We start from the raw sequence: 20,684 nt of genomic DNA, 5'->3' as shown, positions 1-20,684 counted from the left end.
GCTCTCTTCCGCAAGGTCTATAGAGCGCTCCACCAGTTTCCGGGTCAGAGTCAGCCCCTCCTCCAACCTCTTGAGGAGAGCCCTCCCAGTCCAGCTGAACCTGGAAGCACCGCGGGTGGAGCTGGGACACTCTGGAGGCGTGACGTGAGGCTATATACGGCTGCGGATTGGTGGGCGGGGGAAGGGGGGGCGGGTCACGTCGCCGGAACTGACGCATTCCGGAACCCGCTCTCTGCTGAGCAACCTGGGCTGCATGTTTCGAAATTGATGCCAGCCTGGTTTTGCACATCTCTGTGCAGTTGACAGCGGATTCACTCCTCACAATTCCCCTCCTCCCTCCCGCCACGTAAGTGGCATTGCCTCGCAGTGGTGTCCGTGAGCGTCGCTAAAGAAGTCCCGGGACAGGTTCGGTGGAGGTGAAGCCGCTCCAACCTGGTCCAGCTCTAGAAGGCGTGGAAGTTCCTCCGCGTTTCTCATTTTAACTGGGCGTGAGCAGCGCTCTTTTCTTTGGCATCGGATGGTCCTGGCACGTCGTGGGTGGTGTTCATTGCCCAGACGTTCATTGCAATTTGAACAGAGAAAAACCACCGTTTTCTGTCATTTCTCCGAGAGGAGGAGAACTCAAGCAGTAGGAAAATGTCTGTTTTCCCTAAAATATCTTTGAGACTTGAAGTTGAAAACTATCTTAAAGCGGGCTTTATGAATAAGGAGGTAGGTCAGATAAATATATTAGATGCTGTTTGCAGACATTCAAATATTTACACACTAGAGGGATAGGAAAAAAAAACCTAAAAGGCAGTTAAATGTTTACAGCTGTTGTTTCTTATTACTAGCCTTTCCCAATGCATTAATATAATATGCTGATGTTTTTCTGCAGGTATGTAATGAATCCTTTCTGAGCTCAGAGATGTATGGAGTGTTTTTTTTTTTTTTTTAACATTTCGGAATGGGAAAGGAGGGAGGAGGAAAAAAGCTGTTGTGTGCCTGGCGACAGGCGTTGGGCACTGAAGGGGTTACAGGGGTGGGCAAGCAAAGACGCATGTCCTCTGAGAATTATAAGTCCTGTAGGGAAGAAACACCTGTGTTCTTCCAGCGTCTGCTCTGTGCTCAGGTGAGGTATACTGTCATTCAGCGAGTGCTTGTTAAATGCCACTGCTTGTGCTAGGTGGTTTGCAGACCTTTAACTTCTTAATCTTGTGTGTGTGCTCAGTCGTGTCCCAACTGTTTGGGACCTCATTGCCTGTAGCCCACCGGTCTCCTCTGTCCATAGGATTCTCCAGGCAAAAATACTGAAATGGATTGCCGTTTCCTACTCCAGAGGATCTTCCCAACCCAGGGGTTGAACCCATATCTTCTGCAGCTCTGCATTGGCAGGTGGATTCTTCACCGCTGAGCCACCTGGGAGACTCCACATCGTAATCTTAGCAATCATTTTTTTGGTAGATATTTCATCCCCATTTTTTACAGGTGAGAGAGGTGAGGGTCCAAAGAGTTATGTTCCTGAATCAAATCTACATCGCTGTCATGGTCCTAATGTTGAAATCTGAAGGGAAAGAGTTTAGGTGTTAGTACAGTGGGAAAAGGAATCGATTTGGAACCCCAAGCCACCTGGTTTGCATCTCAGTGCTTTTTTCTATCTCTTAAACTTGCTTTCCTCATCTGTGAAGTTGGAGGACATTTAACACCACTAAATTTTCAGGATTAAGGTATTAGTCATAAGGGTGAGCACCTGGCATTGTAGGTCCTCAACAAGTGTTCTTTCTCCGTCCTGCTGGCAGCCTTGAGCACAGAAGTCCTCAGTGAATGTTGATTGATTGCCAGGCTCGTGCTCTCCGCCTTACCATCCTGCTTGTAGGCAGCTTTGTATTTTCCAAATCTTTGGTGTTGTATTCAAAGTAAAGCCGCACAAATATCAATCATTTTCAAAGATGTTGGTGAAGCCATGACTTCTAGGTTAGATTTCTATGTTTTTATTCCCAAAGATTATGTTAAAGAGCATCACAATATGGAAAGATAGTCTCCTTTTTTCATAAATATTTTATTTATTTGGCTGCTTTGGGTCTTAGCTGCAGCATTTGGGTCTTTAGTTGCAGCATGTGGAATCTAGTTTACAGACTAGGGATCGAAACCAGGCCCCCTACATTGGGAGCTCAAACTGTTACCTGTTGGACCACCAGGGAAGTCCCTGAAGAAATATTTTCTTGATTTCAAAAAACTTAAAGTAGGGTGTTAAGAGAAATAGAGGCAGTTTTTTCCCCCAGAATTTTTGAAATGATTAACATTGTTTTATAAAAGAAAATTCAAATGTCTTTGACACCAGTTCTTTTTCAAACATACTAACAGGATTTTACAAAAAGAAAAACTACCCCTGTGTAAAAAGTATCAAAAGTAGTGAAATATTCGGTTAAAAAAAACATAAACACTGAGAAAGTGCTAATATTTTTAGGCTAGTGGATTATTAGGCTGGCAAGTAGTTTATGAAGATTCTGTGAGGCAGGGGATGGTCAAAGATGACAAAAAATGGTGAAATACATGTCTTGAAGGCTTCAGTTGATTACAAGGAAACTTGGTCATTTGAGTCTTTATAACTCTTATTTCTGACAGGTATCTTGCTGTTTTTTTTTGGACAGTATCTGTCTGTTACTTTTAATAATAATATGCATGTTTGCTCAGTCATGTCTTGACTTTTTGTGACTCCATGGACTGTAGCCCGCCAGGCTCCTCTGTCCATGGGGTTCTCCAGGCAAGAATATTGGAATGGGTTAACATTTCCTTCTGCAGGGGATCTTCCCAACCCAGGGATGAAACCTACATCTCCTGTGTCTATTGCATTGGCAGACGAGTTCTTTACCACTACGCCACCTGGGAATCCTAACATGTAGTACTACCGTATTAAAAAAAACTGATGTTGTGAGAGATTGTTGGGTGACAGTATCAGGTGTTACGTATTCTTCAAATACTGGTGTTTTAAAAGGTTACTAGCCAATTTGCTCTAGGATATGAGGTTAGCAGGGAACTAGTTCTACAGAAGTGATATAACAGTTAATATTTTTATAAATAAGTAGAATGAAATCCAGAATTTGTGTGAATAAATGTAGCAGTTATGTTCAAAATGTTAATAATGCTTTGAGGTAGAGGTGGTGATTTTCTAATCCCTTTTCATCAGGTGTTTCATTAGGTGTTTATTAGCATAACCCTGTGAAAAATCACCATAACCTTAGTGTTATCAACATGGAAACAGAAAAGTGAAATGGAGCAGAATGTTGTGGAATGATGTTTCATCAGTTGGAACAAAATGTATATGCATATATCTTAATATTTTTAATTTGTATTATGAAAATGAAACAGTAACTTGTTCTTTCCTTCTTTTCAGATTCTGTCTGCTTTAGGTAAACAAGAAGCAGAAAGGAGGTTTGAAACGCTGTTACATAACTTGTCTCACCCTCCGTCATTCACCACGGTCAGGGTAAACACGCATCTGGCCTCAGTACAACATGTGAAAAATCTGTTATTTGATGAGCTTCAGAAGGTTGGTGCAAATTTTTGTCATTATGTACAGAAGGAGATTTCTCCAACCTATGTCATGTTGCTTCTAACATCATGTGGACGATATACGTTACAAGTTTACAGATAAGGAAATTGAGGATCACGGATATTGTTCAAGGTTACATAGTGTGTGCTAATGCTAGAACTTGAACATAATGCTTCTGATTCTGAATTTATTTAGTAACTGGATAGGTTATTCAATCCCTCCGGGCCCCTGTTGTCTCATCATCTTCATCGTTAAAATGCGTAAGAGGTCTGTTCTAACCCAAAAAGTTTGTGCTGTTGTCGTAAGCAGCTTATAACGATCACGAGGGCAGATCGTATAGCTGAAGTGAGCCCAGAGGTCAGGAGGTGCCTACTGATTACCTGTAGGATTGTATTTTTCATTTTAATATAACTAATTTATTTTTATTGGAGTACAGTCGCCTTACAGTGTTGTCTGTCTCTTCTGTACAGTAGAGTGAATCGGCCATGCTTATACATGTAGCCCCTCGTCCTTGGATTCCTTCCCGTTTAGGTCCTCAAAGAGCGTTGGGTAGACTTCCCTGTGCTGTACCGTAGGTTCTGATTAGTTGTCTGTTTTATGAATCATATCAATAATGTATACATGTCTATCCCAGTCTCCCAGTTCCTCCCACTTTCCCCCTTGGTGTCCATGCATTTGTTCCCTACGTCTGTCTCTTGTTTCTGGTTTGCAAATAGTTTCATCTGTACCATTTTTCTAGATTCCACATTTATGCGTAATTACATGGTATTTTCCTGCTTCTGACTTATTTCACTCTATATGACGGTCTCTAGGTCCATCCACATCTCTGCAAATGATAGTTTCTTTGATAATTAAATATAATTTAATAAAGGGAAATTAAATAGTATAAAGAATGTATTTAAAAATAAGATAATGCAGATTTTTTTTTTTTGGTTCAACCAATAAAATAGTTTTTGTATATACTCATTTTCTCTAAGTGAAAATGGATTTTAAAATGCATAAGAGGTCTGTTCTAACCCAAATTGTTAAAGTTTCAAATAGAAAAATAATATTTGAATTTTTTTGTTTATATTGTCTTAATTGCTTTCAAAACCTGTACATTTTGTAAGTGGAATAAGTCAGAGAAAGGCAAATACTACATGATATCACTTACATGTGGAGTCCAAAAAAATACAGCGAATTAGTGAATATAACAGAAAAGCAGCAGAGTCACAGATAGAACAAATGAGTCGTTACCAGCGGGGGCAGGCTCTGTAGGGGTGGGAGAGGTAAGTTAGGTGTTAGGTGTAAGAGATGCTCAAGGATGTACGGTATAACACAGTATGGTTAATATTTTACAGTAAGTGTAAGTGAAAAAGAACCTTTGAAAATTATTTTTAAAAAATATCAGAAAGAAAACCCCAAAGCTGTGCATTTTGTGTTTCATACACTGTGCACTGAAATTTGCCCCCCAGGAAATGTAAGATGGAGGGAGACAAGGTGCCTGAAGGGGGGTAGTTTTAGTTATTCCGTTTTGTAGTTATTATTACATCTCTTCTAACAAATAACCACAGATGGGTGTCAGCAGGCCTATTTCTACCTAAGTACCTAAATGAGAAGGAAAGAGAGAAGCATAGTTAAGACTCCCATTTGTATATCATAGGCTGTGTTGTCAGTTTACTCTGGATATAACGTTCAGAAATTTTCAGAGCATCTTCACTGGTATTGATTCTTTTTATTTTATTGAAGTATAGTTGATTTACAGTGTTGTCTGTGCCGGGCAGCAAAGTGACTCAGTTATTATACATATATATATACGTATATACATATGTATATACATATACACATATGTATGTGTATATACATATGTATATTATATATATATATATACACATACATATATATATACACACACACACACACCCCCACACACATAATCTTTTTCATATTCTTTTGTTACAGTGTATCACGGGATGTTGAATATAGTTCCCTGTGCTATACATTGGGACCTTGTTGTTTGATTCATTTGTTTTTTGTTTTTAATATCACCACATCTGTGAATTGTTTATCATACTGTCTTTAAGAACAGTTCTATAAACTTCAAGTTGTGAGGAGATGACCATGATGTGAGAAGAATCAGTTACAGTTTCTGTATGAGACCAGAACTTAGTACGATAATTATGTAAAACTTGGAGAAAGGTTATTCTGAATTTTAATGAGTGATAATTTTATTGACTGTATTAGGCATACAATGTGAACAGTTCCTCTAAGCAGCTAAGATTATTACTTTTATATAGCCATGTGTATAGGTTTTCAGCTTGTATAAAGGAAGCTGTTCTGTCCATAACTCAGGCAGATCCAGGTTGTTTTCTTTTCTAGAAAATTATTCCTAGAGCTTAGATAACCTAGGATCCCAGTCTGATAGAAAGAAATCTCAGGTGTTGTGTCTAAGACAAGGCAGGTGAAATCATTCCAGGCTTTGAGTCCCCTTCTGTAAAGGTTGAGGTGAGACTGAGAAAGGGGTTGTGGGCAGTAGGTAAGAACCTGGTGGTTTGCGTGTTGCCTCTTGCCGCCAAGAAAGGGGACTCAAAGGAGGTTTTAGATCACGAATGTTCTTTTTCCATGTCCCAAAGCTCACCTGTATGCCAAAGGCATATCCTGAATGATATACAAGTGGGTGCTTTGTCTCTAGATTTCTCTGGGTCACATATTGAAATTTCATCATTTAAAATTTCATTTGACTAGCGAGGATGTGGAGAAGCTGGAACCTGTCTCCACTGCTGGGAACGTCAAGTGGTTTGGCATCTTTGGAAAAGTTTGTGGTCTCTTAAAAAGCTAAACATAAACTTACTGTACAACCCAGCAATTTGACTCATATCTGTCCAAGAGAAGTGGAAACATATGTCCATGCAGAGACTTGGACATGAATATTATTATATTAGCCGCATTGTTTGTAATAACCAAAATGGGGCGACTGTCCAAATGTCCATTGACTGGTGAATAGAAAAACAAAATGTGGTTAAGTTCACACCATGGAACGGAACTCAGCAATGAAAGTGATGAACTAATACATGCTACCGCGTGGGTGAACCTCAAAAACACTACAGTGAGTGCAAGAAGCCAGACATAAGACCCTCTGTACTGTGTGATCCTATTTGTATGAAATGTCTAAAAAAGGCAGATTCTAGAGAAAGAAGTAGGTTAGTGGTTGCCTGGGATTGTGGCTGGAACAGGGATTGACTGCAGATGGGCATGAAGAATCTTTGGTGATGGATAGGACCTAAAACTGAATTCTAGTGACGGTTGCACAATTCTGTAAGTTTACTAAAAAAATCATTGAATTGTGCATTTAATATGGATATATTTTATGGTATGTAAAGTAAACCTCAATAAGGCTGTTTTAAAAAGGGCACAGGGTAGAAACTAACAGAAAAAGAAGCCTGTGGTATGTTTGGTTAAAAAAAAGTACGTGATATTTTTATGAAAGTTAGGCATATGTGGTTTTATGAAAGTTTTATTTCTGTATTGTTTTAATATTTCATAGAAAAGGAGAGAAGGAAAATCTTGGCTCGAGCAGGGTTGATCACTGTGTAGAATATCTCTGTAGTCTGGAGAGGTAGTGCTTCTGAAGCAAAACAAAAACAAATGACAAAATCCATTATCTTCTCCTTGGAAGGATCATAGTCTGGATACTGTAAGGCAGCGATCCCCAACCTTTTTGGCACCAGGGACTGGTTTTTCCATTCTCCCAGCTGAAGACAGTTTTTCCATGGACCAAGGGAGGGAGATGGTTTTGGAATGATTCAAGCGCATTGCATTTATTATGCATTTTATTTCTATTATTATTTCATCAGCTCCACCTCAGATCATCCCGGAGGTTGGGGAGTCCTGCTAGGGTATCAGACAATGAGAGAACATGAGGGGGAGAGGGGGAAAAGCAGAGAGGTTTGTTTGAATGAGGAGTTCACCCTTAACATGTCTTACTATGCTGTTGGGTATGGTTAGTTTGAAATTCCCTTTGCTCAGAGGAAGTAGAACTCAGAAGAGCTATTGACTTGGTAGAGATAAAATAGTCTGATTTCCAAAATCTGAAGAATTTTTGTTCTCTTTCCATTTCGACTTAGAAATAGATTGATTTTGGGTTTTTAATAGCTAGTGTATTGATACTACAGTGCAGCACTAGTATCTATTATTGTTACTGCTTTGGTGCAGTATGTGAAGGTGTATGAGTCTAATCAGTAGCGTACACAGCAGAGACTTGTTTTCCAGTATTTGTGTGTGGCCCTCTGATAGACACAGAGTCCTTGCTCTCCATTCCCCTCTTTTATGGGGAATGCCCAGTTGTCTGCTGTCTGCAGCCATGGTGTGCTGGTACATACCAAACAACCCCCTTTCTGGGAAAAATAATGCTGGTTTGTAGTGTTTGCTGATTTTTGAAACTGACTCTGGTCAGTGTCAAGCTGCCAGCATGACTTTGACTTGGCAAGAGATGCACACAGTTGGCTCCCATGAGACTGCTGCTAAGTCGCTTCAGTCGTGTCTGACTCTGCGCGACCCTGTAGACGGCAGCCCACCAGGCTCCTCTGTCCCTGGGATTCTCTAGGCAAGAATACCGAAGTGGGTTGCCACTTTCTTCTCCCATGCATGCATGCATGCTAAGTCACTTGAGTCGTGTCTGACTCTGTGCGACCCTATGGACAGCAGCCCACCAGGCTCCTCTGGTCACAGGATTCTCCAGGCAAGAATACTGGAGTGGGTTGCCATTTCCTTCTCCATACCTATGAGAGTGGGAGTTGGCCTTGGCACCTACACTGCTGGCCCTGCACGTATTTCTAGTCTGAATGCCAAGTATGGTGGAGGATACTGAATATCCTCAGCCTTTGCCAGGAAGCATAATCAAAACTGGCGTGGCAGGACTTCCCTAGTGGTCCAGTGGTTAAGACAGTGCTTCCACTGCAGGGGGCACGGGTTCAATCCCTGGTAGGGGAACTAAAATCTCACGTGCCACGGTGCAACCAAAAACAGACAAACAAAAAACTGACATGGCATTCAGTGTTGATAATATATAATACACAGGATTTAGAACTCTCAGTCTTTAATGTCCTATTCATGCAACTCTATATTGGATATGTGTTTTCAAAGTAGGTCACTTAAGGTCAACATGGTTTGTGTTTACAAAGTCAAACACTAAACAAAATTGAGCCTTTTACTTGTAAAGAAGTCAAGAAACTTGAGAATCAAATTATAGAGAAAATGTTGTTTTGAAGTCTTTGATTTTTTTTTTTGGTAGTATCCCATGGAAAAAAATGAAAATAATCCTAAATCAAACTTTATGCTCTGTTAGGTAATGACACTGAAAAGCTCTGTGATTTGAAATTTACCCAGTATGTTGATTGCTTTGTAATCCTTTGTGTTTATTTTCAACAGCAGTTTAATGGATTAAGTTTTCCTATTCTTCAGCATCCAGACCTTCAGGATGTCTTACTTATTCCTGTTATTGGACCTAGGTTTGTAACTATTTCATTTTAAAATTATATACTTATAAATAAAAATTTGTCTCAGGTTCTTTTTTTGCTGTTTGGTGATAGTACTAAATTTCTCTATTAGCAACTTTATTTAGATAGGAATTCACAGACTTGATAAATGTTGACTACATTGTCTGTCATGGAAAATACTACAAAGAAACACTGGGAATGGACTCAGCTATCTTGAGAGGAATGCTTATTAGTTCCATTTAGTGGTGATTGATTTTTTTTCATTCTGTAAGACATTTGTTTACTTGTATATCATAAGAGATTCCAATGCTAAATTAAAACTTTTTTTGAGCTACAACAGAAATACAAAGCAAATACAAAGCAGTGTTTCCTATTTTCATAATTGATATATTTGTAAAATTTTATTAATTCATGATGATGTTAAATTACTATATTCTCTGAGTAGAACCGGTTATCATGGTAGCTCAGCTGGTAAAGAATCCTCCTGCAATGCGGTAGACCCCAGTTCTATCCCTGGGTCGAGAAGATTCCCTGGAGAAAGGGGTAGGCTACCCATTCCAGTATTCTTGGGCTTCCCTGGTGGCTCAGATGGTAAAGAATCACCTGCAGTACAGGAGACCTGGGTTTGATCCCTGGGTTGGGGAGATTCCCTGGAGAAGGGAATGGCAACCCACTCCAGTATTCTTGCCTGGAGAATCTCCATGGACATAGGAGCCTGGCAGGCTACAGTCCATGGGGTCGCAAAGAGTCAGACATGACTGAGTGACTAAGCACAGCTAAATAGAAGAAATACTGTGTTTGGAAGGCATGTGTTTAAAAAAGGAAAAAAAAAAAATAATAGGCTTTCATATTATAATGGGAATTCTGTTCCCAAAGAGCATTTTAAAATCCCTAATTGTGATAAAAAAATTTTAATACCCCTAAGAGTAGTAATAAACACAAAAATGTTCATTTTGTTAAAGCTTTAAAGTATTGATAATTTAGTGGTCAACAGTAGAGCGATGGTTTTTGGCTCATCCATTCAGTGGAATATTATACAGACTTAAATGTGGTAGAATTATATGTACAAATAAATAATAATATTTACGATTAAATACCCAAAGCATGATGCTCTGTGTAGGATAATCACATTTCTTTTGCAATTAAATACTACAGATTTATGTATATTTATTTATACACAGAAAAAAGTCTGGAGGGTATAATATACCCAACTGTTAACAGGGATTAATTCTGAGTGCTTAACTCTGCGGAGGTAGGGAGAAACTAGAGAAGAAGAGGCTCTAATTGTACATTTCTGGTTTATTTTATTTTTTACTGTAAACACGTATTACTTTTGCAGTTAAAAAAATTGAGTTTGTAAATTCATTGTATATTTTTGTTAAGAGGAGCATTGCATTAGTGAATGGAGGAGTCTTACTTAAGTGTGCTGAGTTTTACTAAATTCATACAACTATATAGTCAGGTGTTGGAGAAGACTCTTGAGAGTCCCTTGGACTGCAAGGAGATCCAATCAGTCCATCCTAAAGGAGATCAGTCCTGAGTGTTCATTGGAAGGACTGGTGCTGAAGCTGAAACTCCAATACTTTGGCCACCTGATGTGAAGAGTTGACTCATTTGAAAAGACCCTGATGCTGGGAAAGATTGAGGGCAGGAGGAGAAGGGGATGACAGAGGATGAGATGGTTGGATGGCATCACTGACTCAACGGACGTAGGTTTGGGTGAACTCTGGGAGTTGGTGATGGACAGGGAGGCCTGGTGTGCTGCGGTTCATGGGGGGAATGGGGGTTGCAAAAGGTTGGATGCAACTGAACGACTGAACTGATACTGAACTGATTGAGGACTCACCCCCATCAAGATAGACACCATTTTCATCACCAGAAAATTCTCTGCATTCTGCCCCCCATACTAGGAAACCACTGTTCTGATTTCTCTCATTCCTATTTAGTTTTAAACCAACTAGTTACTGTAGTTGATCAGTCACAGGTCTTCTGAGATCTGCGATTCATTTTGGAATACACTGGACGTCATTCCATGATGCCCATAGTTTTCCATAATCTATGTAACTCTATTTCATTCTTCTTACTGGCTTCATAATAATCCTTTCAGCCTATTCTTTGTAGTGAGTAAGCTATTCATTAAAACATTAGTGAACTGTGTAACACAGACGGTGAGTTACAGGAAAGCACTGAGAAATCTTTTAGGATTGTGGGTTCATATACCTACCTTTCATTTCTGAAAGGAGCATGTCAGCTTTTTTTGGTCTTTTAAACTCATCACCAGTTTTATTAGGTATCTTTTGACTTTCCACTATGAAAAATGAAGAAATTCTTAGAGCTGCCCTAAAACTTCCACCAACCAATTTTTATTTACTGTTTGTTTGTTTTTTTTCTAACATTATAAAGCTTTGTAACATCTGTATTCAATTCAGGTGAATGCAGTGCTTGGCTTTTTGCAATAAACAGTAGTTTTTTTCTGAGTTCTTTGTCTTGACTGATTGGATATTGTCATTTAGCATAGGGGTCCCCAACCTTCTGGATCTAATGCTTGCTGATCTGAGGTGGAACTGATGTAATAATAATTGGAATAAAGTGCACAATAAAAGTAATGCATTTGAGTCATCCCCAAACCATCCACACCCCCCGGTCCGTGGAAGAGTTATCTTCCATGAAGCCAGTCCCTGGTGCTAAGAAGGTTGGGGACCCCTGATTTAGCAGGTCTCCAGCACCTGCTTCTCTTCTCCCAGGGATGTTTCTTGTACCCTCTCTTTACATTCTCACTTGAGAATTGCTTGTTGCCTTTATATTTATTTTAAATATTTATTTATTTATGGCTGCATTGGGTCTTAGTTGTGTCACGCGGGCTTCTCTCCAGCTGTGGCACCTGGGTTTCAGAGTGCGTGGGTTCAGTATTTGTGATTCACAGGTTTAGTTGTCCCACATCATGTGGAATCTTAGTTTCCTGACCAGGGATTGAACCTGTGTCCCCTGCATTGCAAAGTGGATTCCTAACCACTGACTGAACCACATGGGAAGTCTTTTTGTTTTTGCCTTTATATGTAAGCAAGAACTTGGTTAAGTATATATAGTCGTTTCAGGTCACATGTTATTTCCCTTAGAACTGTGTAGACACTGCTTTCACAATCTTACGGCCTCACATGTAGCTGTGAAAAAAATCTGAGGCCAAAAAGTATTTTCCCTTTTGCAACAAAATCTTGATCTTTCACTTGGAGGTCTATGAGACTTTTAGGCATTGGACTGTAGAAACTTGGCTGGGGTATCCCTTGATTTTGGTTATCCTCTTAATTTTGATTGAAGCACAGTGGAATTTTTCAATGATAAGTGTTCTGGTAGTTCTTTGAATATTTTTCCGTTACATACCACTGCCTTCTGTGTTAGGAGGACACTAATACTCTGTATGTTGGATTTCCAGTGAGGATGCTCCCTGTGTTGGGCTCTCCTAGACAGCCCAGGGTCAGTAATGAGCTGGGAGGACTCCCCACAGCTCAGCATCTAGTCAAGGATTTTTGGCAAGGATTTATGGCATGAAAGGGGTACAAAAGCCATGTCAGCAAAGGGAAAACGTGTATGGGGTAGAGTCAGAAGGAAACCAGGCATGAGCTTCCAGAAAGTTGCTCCCCATGGAGTTAACCAGGACGGGCTTCATTCTTTCAGCAGTCCGTTTTGATGTGAGTAAAATTGTTGTCTGCGAGGGCAGCCATTAGAGCTGCATCACCCAAGGTTTCAGTTGGCAGGCGCGCTCTGCCTGGCATGTGCCAAATTCCAGACTCCCGAAAGGAAAGCAGGTGTTAAGAATGACCACACTGCTTGTACAAACAGTAGTTGACTGTTACTAGAGCTGGTTTTATATCAGTGCTGGGAACTGTTTCCCAGTCAAGTTTTCAAATGCCAGCCAAGGGCCACCTTCTAAGCAGGCTTCTTTCAGAATAGCTGTCTCAAGTCTGTTATGTTAGCTCTTTGATTTCAGGAGATTTACCATCCTTTACTTGCTGAGCTAAGCTAGTTTGCTTTTTTCCCCTCTTTATTATTTTGTTGTTGTTCTCTCTTTTTAAATGTTCTTTTTAGTTTCTTTGAGGGCTTCCCTGGTGACTCAGACGGTAAAGAATCTGCCTGCAATGCAGGAGACCTGGGTTTGATCCCTGGGTTGGGAAGAGCCCCTGGAGAAGGAATTGGCAACCTACTCCAGTATTCTTGCCTGGAGAATCCCATGGACCAAGGAGCCAGGTGGGCTATAGTCCACAGGGTCGTGAAGAATTGGACATGACTGAGTGACTAACACACACACCCATTTTCTTTGAAATTACAGAGAGGTTATTTGAGATTTTGCTCTTTTTTGGTCTGTACATTTTGTTCTGTCTTTGGTTTATTATAGCTTTGTTTAATGTTACACACGTCCCTTGGTGTTCATGGGAGATTGGACACCCCCCCACAAAATACCAATATCCACAGTTGCTCAAGTCTTTTATATAAAATGGTATAGTATTTGCATATAACTCATGCACATCCTTAGCATACTTTGAATCATTTCTAGATTACTTGCAATACCTAATACTATGTGAACAGCAAATTCAAGTTTTGCCTTCTGCAACTTTCTGGAACTGAATTTTTTTTTTTTCTGTCTGTGGCTAGTTGAATCCACAGATGCAGAACCTGAGGGTGAGAGAGGGCCATCTCTACCTACGCATCTGTCCCAGGTTGAATGAATACTTGAATGAAAACATTTACATAGAGTCACCTAGTCTGCACTTTGGGTCAAATGTGTACCTGGATAACTCATCAGGTGTGTTTTTTGAAAACACTTTCACCAGATCTTTTCTAGTGGCTCGTCTCTAGTTCTGGTGAGCTGAGCTGATGAAGACTAAGGCTTTGCTGTGAGGGGGTCTAGCTCATGGCTGTCTTGTTGGGGGCTTTAATTTTTGGTTATGCTTAGTGAACTCAGGGGAGGAGTCACAGCATTGATTGCACTTTGCTGCTCTTCCCTTCACTACGTCTAGAGAGTTTATCCAGGTTTGTTAGAGAAAACATGGATTGTCTGCTTGTGCCACTTCTGCCAGTCCAGTTCCTCCTTTGGTTTTATCCATAGGGAATGGGACTGACATGACATGCCCAGACCTTCCTTTTTTCTGCCTGACCCTTTGGTCCTGTTTCTGAGTAATGAATAATTGTTTGGGTATCCAAGAGCCTTTTCTTTTCAGAAACAGTCATACCCTATTGAGGAATTGGATTTGATCCAGATTTCACTGTGTCAGCTAATTACTCTTCATCACTTGCATCTTAGCTGCTGCTTAGATTTCTTGCAAATGGAATTTTCTTTCAGATTTTTCTTCCCCCATTTTTGTGGGCTTTAGAAAAAGGAATATATGTGTACTTTTACTCGTTGACAAATCTTTTTTACTAGAAGCTCAACATTTCACAGCTATTTAGGATATCAAAATGTACATTAAACTATTTAAAGAGAGTAAACAATTCAAAAAGTAAATCTCACCATAAAATTCAGGTTCCTTCATTTTATTTAACATGATATTTAATTTACTGAGCAAATATATGTATATATTTAATACTTTTTTAAGTTTTTGAATTTATTTCAGTGTTGCTTCTTTTTTTTTTTTTTATGTTTTGATTTTTCAGCCCCAAGGCGTGTGGGATCTTAGCTCCCCAACCAGGGATCAGACTTGCACCCCCTGCTTTGGAAGGCGAAGTCCTAAGCACTGGACTGCCAGGAAAGTCTTGATCAACTATATTTTAAAGTTAGGAAGGTTTTACCAATGGTAATTAGATCAAAGTAAGGGGGTAATGCTGAAGTTGATGGTATCAACGTCAACTTTATTGAAAAACTTAAAAGAGAAAATTGAATGCCAGTCTTCTCTTGATCCAAAGTATTTTTCATTTTTTTAATTGAAATAAAGTTGACTTACGATGTGATGTTAGTTTCAGGTGTTCAGCAGAGTGCTTCAGTTGTATATTCCTTCTCAGATTTTTTTCCCTCGAGGGTTTTTACAAAATATTTGATTTAGTTTCCTGTGCTATACAATAGGTCCTTGTTGATTATCTATATTGTATATATTAGTGTGTGCATATTAATCCCAAACTCCTAATTTATCCCCCCATATAAGAGTATCTTTTTAAAATGTTTATTGTTGTATAGTTGATTGACAATGTTGTGTTAGTTTCTGCTATACTGGAAAGTGAATCAGTTATACATATATTCACTCTTTTTTTAGATTCTTTTCTCATTTAGATCATTACAGAGTATGAGGTAGAGTTCCCTGTGCTACAGAGTAGGTCTTTATTATTAATAGTTATCTCTTTTACTTCTAATAGTGTGTATATGACAGTCCCACTCTCCTGATTTATCCCTCTCCCCCATTAGCCATAAGTTTGTTTTCTGCATCCATACAAGAGTATTTTAAACAGTGTACCCCAACCATCATTTTTTAAAGACTGCGTTTAAATCAGTAGAATTTTTTAGGCCAATATTCAATTTGTAATTTTTAAGAATCTCTCTATATTGTCTGATGGTATTCTTTCCTTTTTGATAAAAATCTATTTTTAGCAGGTCAGAAAATTAACTTTCCCTAATAATTGAGTGTATAATTCAGTAGCAGAAATATCTTGCGATACAAATGAGATTGAGTTTGCCCTTCTCTTCCAGCCATTCCATTTCCGTCTCTCATAGTTGCCTTGTCACTAGCGTCAGCACTTTGGTTTTCAATTACTGTTTGTATGTATGAAATAATAGGGTGAATACAATGGAATAGTCAAGTAATTGCTCAAAGACTGCTGGTTCAATACAAATAGCAATCTTGCTGAAAAGAAACATTTGGTTGACATGCAAATGAGATATCATGATCATGTGATGTCTCAATATTATATTATGCAAATGAGATATCAGATTATATGTATGCAAATGAGATATCATGAGTGTGTGATATCTCAAAATTATATTATCTTCCTTTTAGTGTAGGATTGCTAATATATGCATTTAAATACATGCCAAGTAGATAAGTGTATTTTTTTATATGCTGTTTAGTGGGTCATTCTCATAATCTTGACCCTCTCTTTAATGGGTCTTTAATTTGTCAGCATCTCATTTTTAGCTGTTTTAATTAGTTTTCTCTTATTCTAAGCTCCTTCTTACTATTTTTCTCCAGTCTTTATTACTGTATTCTTGGAAAATCACCTTTATTTAATGCTATTGCTTCACTCTTTTGTTTAAAAACATTTTAATAAAAATCAAGCTTTTAGGAATTTTTTATGGCCCTACATCAACTTTTATATTTCCTCACTAAAACTTCAGCAATGCTGACTTGCACCTTGACACTTGCATATATATATGATCTTATGTTTTTATACAGTTAGTACTTGTGTTGAAAGATTCCCAAAGACCACTCCCCAGCTCAGTGATTCTCTTGGAGGACTCAGAGGATTCCACATGTAGTCATACTTGTGACCATGGTTTATTACAGTGAAAGAATCTGAAGCAAAATCAACAAAATAAAAGGTGCCTGGAATGAAGTCTAGGGAAAACCATTTGCAAATTGCAGAGTCTTTTTCCAGTGGAGTCATGCAGTGTGCACTTAACTCCTCGGGCAACAAGGATGACAATGCATACGTGGGATGTCACCACCCAGGAAAGCTCCTTAGAGACAGGCATCCAGGGTTTTCATTTAGGGCTGGTTGTGTGGGCACCTCATGCCTGGTAGGTACCCAAATTCTAGCCTCCCAGAAGGAAAGTCAGTGTCCCCCATAAACCATATTATTTGTTTACAAATTGTTACAGATAATGTAGGCACATTGAGCTACCCTTGGTGATGGACAGGGAGGCCTGGCGTGCTTCAGTCCATGGGGTCGCAAAGAGTTGGACATGACTGAGCAACTGAACTGAACTGAATCAGTTAAGAGTGGGAACTCCCCTGATTCTGAGTTCCAGGGTACTAGCCAAGGATCAGCCTCATCACCAGGCCCTCCAAAGAAAGGATAGTAGTTCTTTTTCACTATGGTTTTTCGTTTGTTTTTGTTTTTGGATATGCTGGGTCTCTAGTTGAGGCATGTGGGCTTAGTTGCCCTGCAACATGTGGGATCTTAGTTCCCTGACCAGGGATTGAACTCATGTGGATTCTTAACTGCTGGACCACCAGGGAAGTCCTTGGCCCACTATGTTAATGCTCTTCCCCATAGTCTCCCATTCTCTCCTATCAAAGAAATGGTTATTCTCATAAAACCTTTCTGATTAACATTACAGAGTTCACAAAATGTTTTTTGAATTGGTGCTGTGTGTGAGACCCAAAGATATTATACAGATGGGTGAAACATAGTTTAGTCTAAAAGCAGATAAATGTTGGTACAAGTCAAACCACAGTAGATTCCTGGGGAGGGATATGAATTAAGTACCATCCAAGCAGAGAAGAGGAAGAGCTGAATGCAAAGAAGCGGGTAAAGATTTTCTCCAAAGAGATGTTATTTCCGTTGAGCCTTGTAGGTGAGTAAGAAGGAGGTAGATGAGATAAAGTAGGCAAGGGTACACAGGGTAGAGAGAAAGTACATGCAAAGGTACAGAGGAATGAAAATCCATGGTGGTTTGTGACAAAAGTGACTGGGAATCTATCATTTTTCAGAGAGGTTGGTGAAAGAAGATGTTGAAATTAGAAGAGGTAGAGCGAAATGTGAAGGATTCATTTTAAATTTTATTAATTTTTATTGGAGTATAGTTGCTTTACAATGCTGTGCTATTAATAGTTTCTATTGTGCAGTAGAGTGAATCAGCCACATTTTTATATATATCATATATATATATGATATGTATTGCCAATAAGATCATCTATACCATTTTTCTAGATTCTATGTATATGTGTTAATATACAACATTTGTTTTTCTCTTTCTGACTGACTTCACTCTGTATGACAGTCTCTAGTCCATCTACATCTCTACACATGACCCAGTCTCATTCTGTTTTATGGCTCAGTAATAATATAATTGTATATATGTGCCACATCTTTATTCATTCCTCTGTTGATGGACATTTAAGTTGTTTCCATGTCCTGGCTGTTGTAAATAGTGCTACAATGAACATTGGGGTGCATGTGTCTTTTTGAAGGATTATTTTTTAAAACTAAGAAGTGTTTTATTTTTTTGCACAGAATATAGGAGCCAAATAACTTTTATTACAGTCATGATTTTAGAAATATAATCCTGGTAGTAGCATAAAGCTGTTTTTTTTCCAAACTGCATGTAGACCTTGACTCATTAGTAGGTTGTGAAATCAGTTTAACTGGTTGTTCGTAGTTTTTTTTTTTTAAGGAATAGGGATTTTACTATATAATCTCCTGGAGTGTACATGGTAAGGTGTTTCGTGAAACATTTGCTATAAATGTAAGTGTGGATAGGCACACATGTGTACTGGGATGCTGTTCAAGTGCATTTCTCACACTGGGTTGCAGCCAAAAAAGCCTGAAAACACTTTTTTTCAAAAGATGAATTGCAAGCCTGGAGCCGAGTTAGGGAGCTATTTTAGTCTTTTATCTCCAGCAGTATGATGAACTAGATAACTTGAGAATGTTTCTGCTACTTAGGCCTAGGAATACTGAACAAAAAATAGGTCATAAAATGCATAACAGAGTGATTAAGAACCTTAGTGAGATACTCAGGGGTTAGAATGAAGAGCAACTGAAAATTGAGCAGTAAGTGCGTGAGCTAAGATTAAGGGTTGAGGAGTTTGAGGGAGAAGGTGCTTCGTCCCCTGAACTTAGGGGCTTTGGTTTTAACAACAGGCTGTTAGTGCTAAGAGGTGCTGCTGCTGCTAAGTTGCTTCAGTCGTGTCCGACTCTGTGTGACCCATAGATGGCAGCCCACCAGGCTCCCTTGTCCATGGGATTCTCCAGGCAAGAACACTGAAATGGGTTGCCATTTCCTTCTCCAATGCATGAAAGTGAAAAGTGAGTGAAGTCGCTCAGTCATGTCTGACTCTCAGCGATCCCATGGACTGCAGCCTACCAGGCTCCTCTGTCCATGGGATTTTCCAGGCTGGAAAGAGTACTGGAGTGGGTTGCCAGTGCCTTCTCCACCTGAGTTGAGAACCATCCAAAAGTCAGTGCAAGGCAGTAATTAGGAGTTGGAGCTCTTTTGCCATGGAGCCTGGGTTGCGGGGCGGGGGCGGAAATCTATGAGATGCATAATTGCGGTTCCATACCTGTAAGGGTTTGGAGTTCAAATTCATACTACCCATGTGGTCTTGACACCTGTGGTTTGAGTAATTGACATAAGAATTGGATCCTAAGCCAGTTCTTGAGGTGCTTGACGAAAGCACTGCAGAGTGGCACCTGTCAGCCCAGGCCATACTTCTTTCTTACAGTTAGAAGCTACACTAGGAATCAAACTACCATGAGTGAGAACCAGCATATACAACAGACTGAGGGATTAGATTCCCCAAGAACTGTAGCCTGCCAATGTGTACTCAGTCATGTCTGACTTTCTGCGACTCCATGAACTGTAGCCCCCACCATGCTCCTCTGTCCATGGAATTTTCCATGCAGGGGTATTGGAGTGGGTTGCCATTTCCTACTCCAGGGATTGAACCTGCGTCTCTTGCATCTCTTGCGTTGGCAGGTGGATTCTTTACCAGCTGTGCTACCTGGGAAGCCCAGAATGTAGCAAAGAGAGCTAATTGGTAGGCACTATAAAATTCAGTTCAGTTCAGTCGCGTCTGACTCTTTACAACCCCATGAACCGCAGCATGCCAGGCCTCCCTGTGCATCACCAACTCCTGGAGTCCACCCAAACCCATGTCCATTGAGTCGGTGATGCCATCCAACCATCTCATCCTTTGTTGTCCCCTTCTCCTCCTGCCCTCAATCTTTCCCAGCATCAGGGTCTTTTCACATGAGTCAGCTCTTCGCATGAGGTGGCCAAAGTACTGGAGTTTCAGCTTCAACATCAGTCCTTCCAAGGAACACTCAGGACTGATCTCCTTTAGGATGGACTGGTTGGATCTCCTTGCAGTCCAAGGGACTCTCAAGAGTCTTCTCCAACACCGCAGTTCAAAATCATCAATACTTCAGCACTCAGCTTTCTTTATAAAATTAGTCTCCTTGAAAATGATTAAAAGCAAAAGGGAAAACCTAAAACATAAAAGACCCTAAGAGGGAAAAAAAAGAATTGAAAAAGAATTTCTAGACATTAAAATTTCATTAAAATTAAAAAGTCATTCAGTGAGTTAAACTCTAGACTCAACAGATGAGAGAATTAATGAACTAGAAGATGGCTTATGTGTATCACCTAGAATACAGCGGGTAAAGGAGGTAAAGCAATAGGAAGTATGAAGCTGAGTAATGAGAACAAGAATGAAAAGGCACTACATGTTCCTAATGAATCCCAGATGTAGAGATTAGAAATAATGTGGGAGAGACAATATTCAAAAATACAATGAAGAATTTTCCAGAACTGATGGAAGTCGGATTTAAGAAATACAGTCTCTGAAGGCAAAAGTAAATATACATACATGACTAGGTGCTTCAGAATGAAACTGAAGAACACCAAAGACATCAGGAGGATCTGAAAGCAACCAAAGATAAAACACAAGTTAGATCACTGGATAAAACAATATCTAGTGATCAGATGAGGCAAGTCTGATGTCGGGGGTGGAAGGGCCTGGGAGACGTGTCAG

At 39.6% G+C, this 20,684-nt stretch overlaps 1 protein-coding gene across 2 annotated transcripts in view; it reads left to right on the top strand.

Moving 5' to 3' along the window:
- Window positions 1-227: 227 nt before the first annotated feature.
- Window positions 228-20,684, top strand: part of NSUN6 (NOP2/Sun RNA methyltransferase 6) — a 68,377-nt gene continuing 47,920 nt past the window's right edge. The window contains exons 1-3 of one of the 2 annotated variants that reach the window (XM_043479665.1): window positions 228-711; window positions 3,374-3,529; window positions 8,939-9,018. In XM_043479665.1, coding sequence (XP_043335600.1) covers window positions 637-711; window positions 3,374-3,529; window positions 8,939-9,018 — 311 coding nt within the window. In that variant the 5' untranslated portion in view covers window positions 228-636. Of the gene's footprint in view, window positions 712-1,270; window positions 1,468-3,373; window positions 3,530-8,938; window positions 9,019-20,684 lie in introns of both variants that reach the window. The other variant, XM_043479666.1, reaches the window with a different exon arrangement.

The sequence above is a fragment of the Cervus canadensis genome, chromosome 10, assembly GCF_019320065.1.
Source record: "Cervus canadensis isolate Bull #8, Minnesota chromosome 10, ASM1932006v1, whole genome shotgun sequence".
In the NCBI taxonomy this organism is placed as follows: Eukaryota; Metazoa; Chordata; class Mammalia; order Artiodactyla; family Cervidae; genus Cervus; species Cervus canadensis.
The sequence above is the reverse complement of the archived record's forward strand: the minus strand, read 5'-3'. Positions and strand labels throughout refer to the sequence as shown.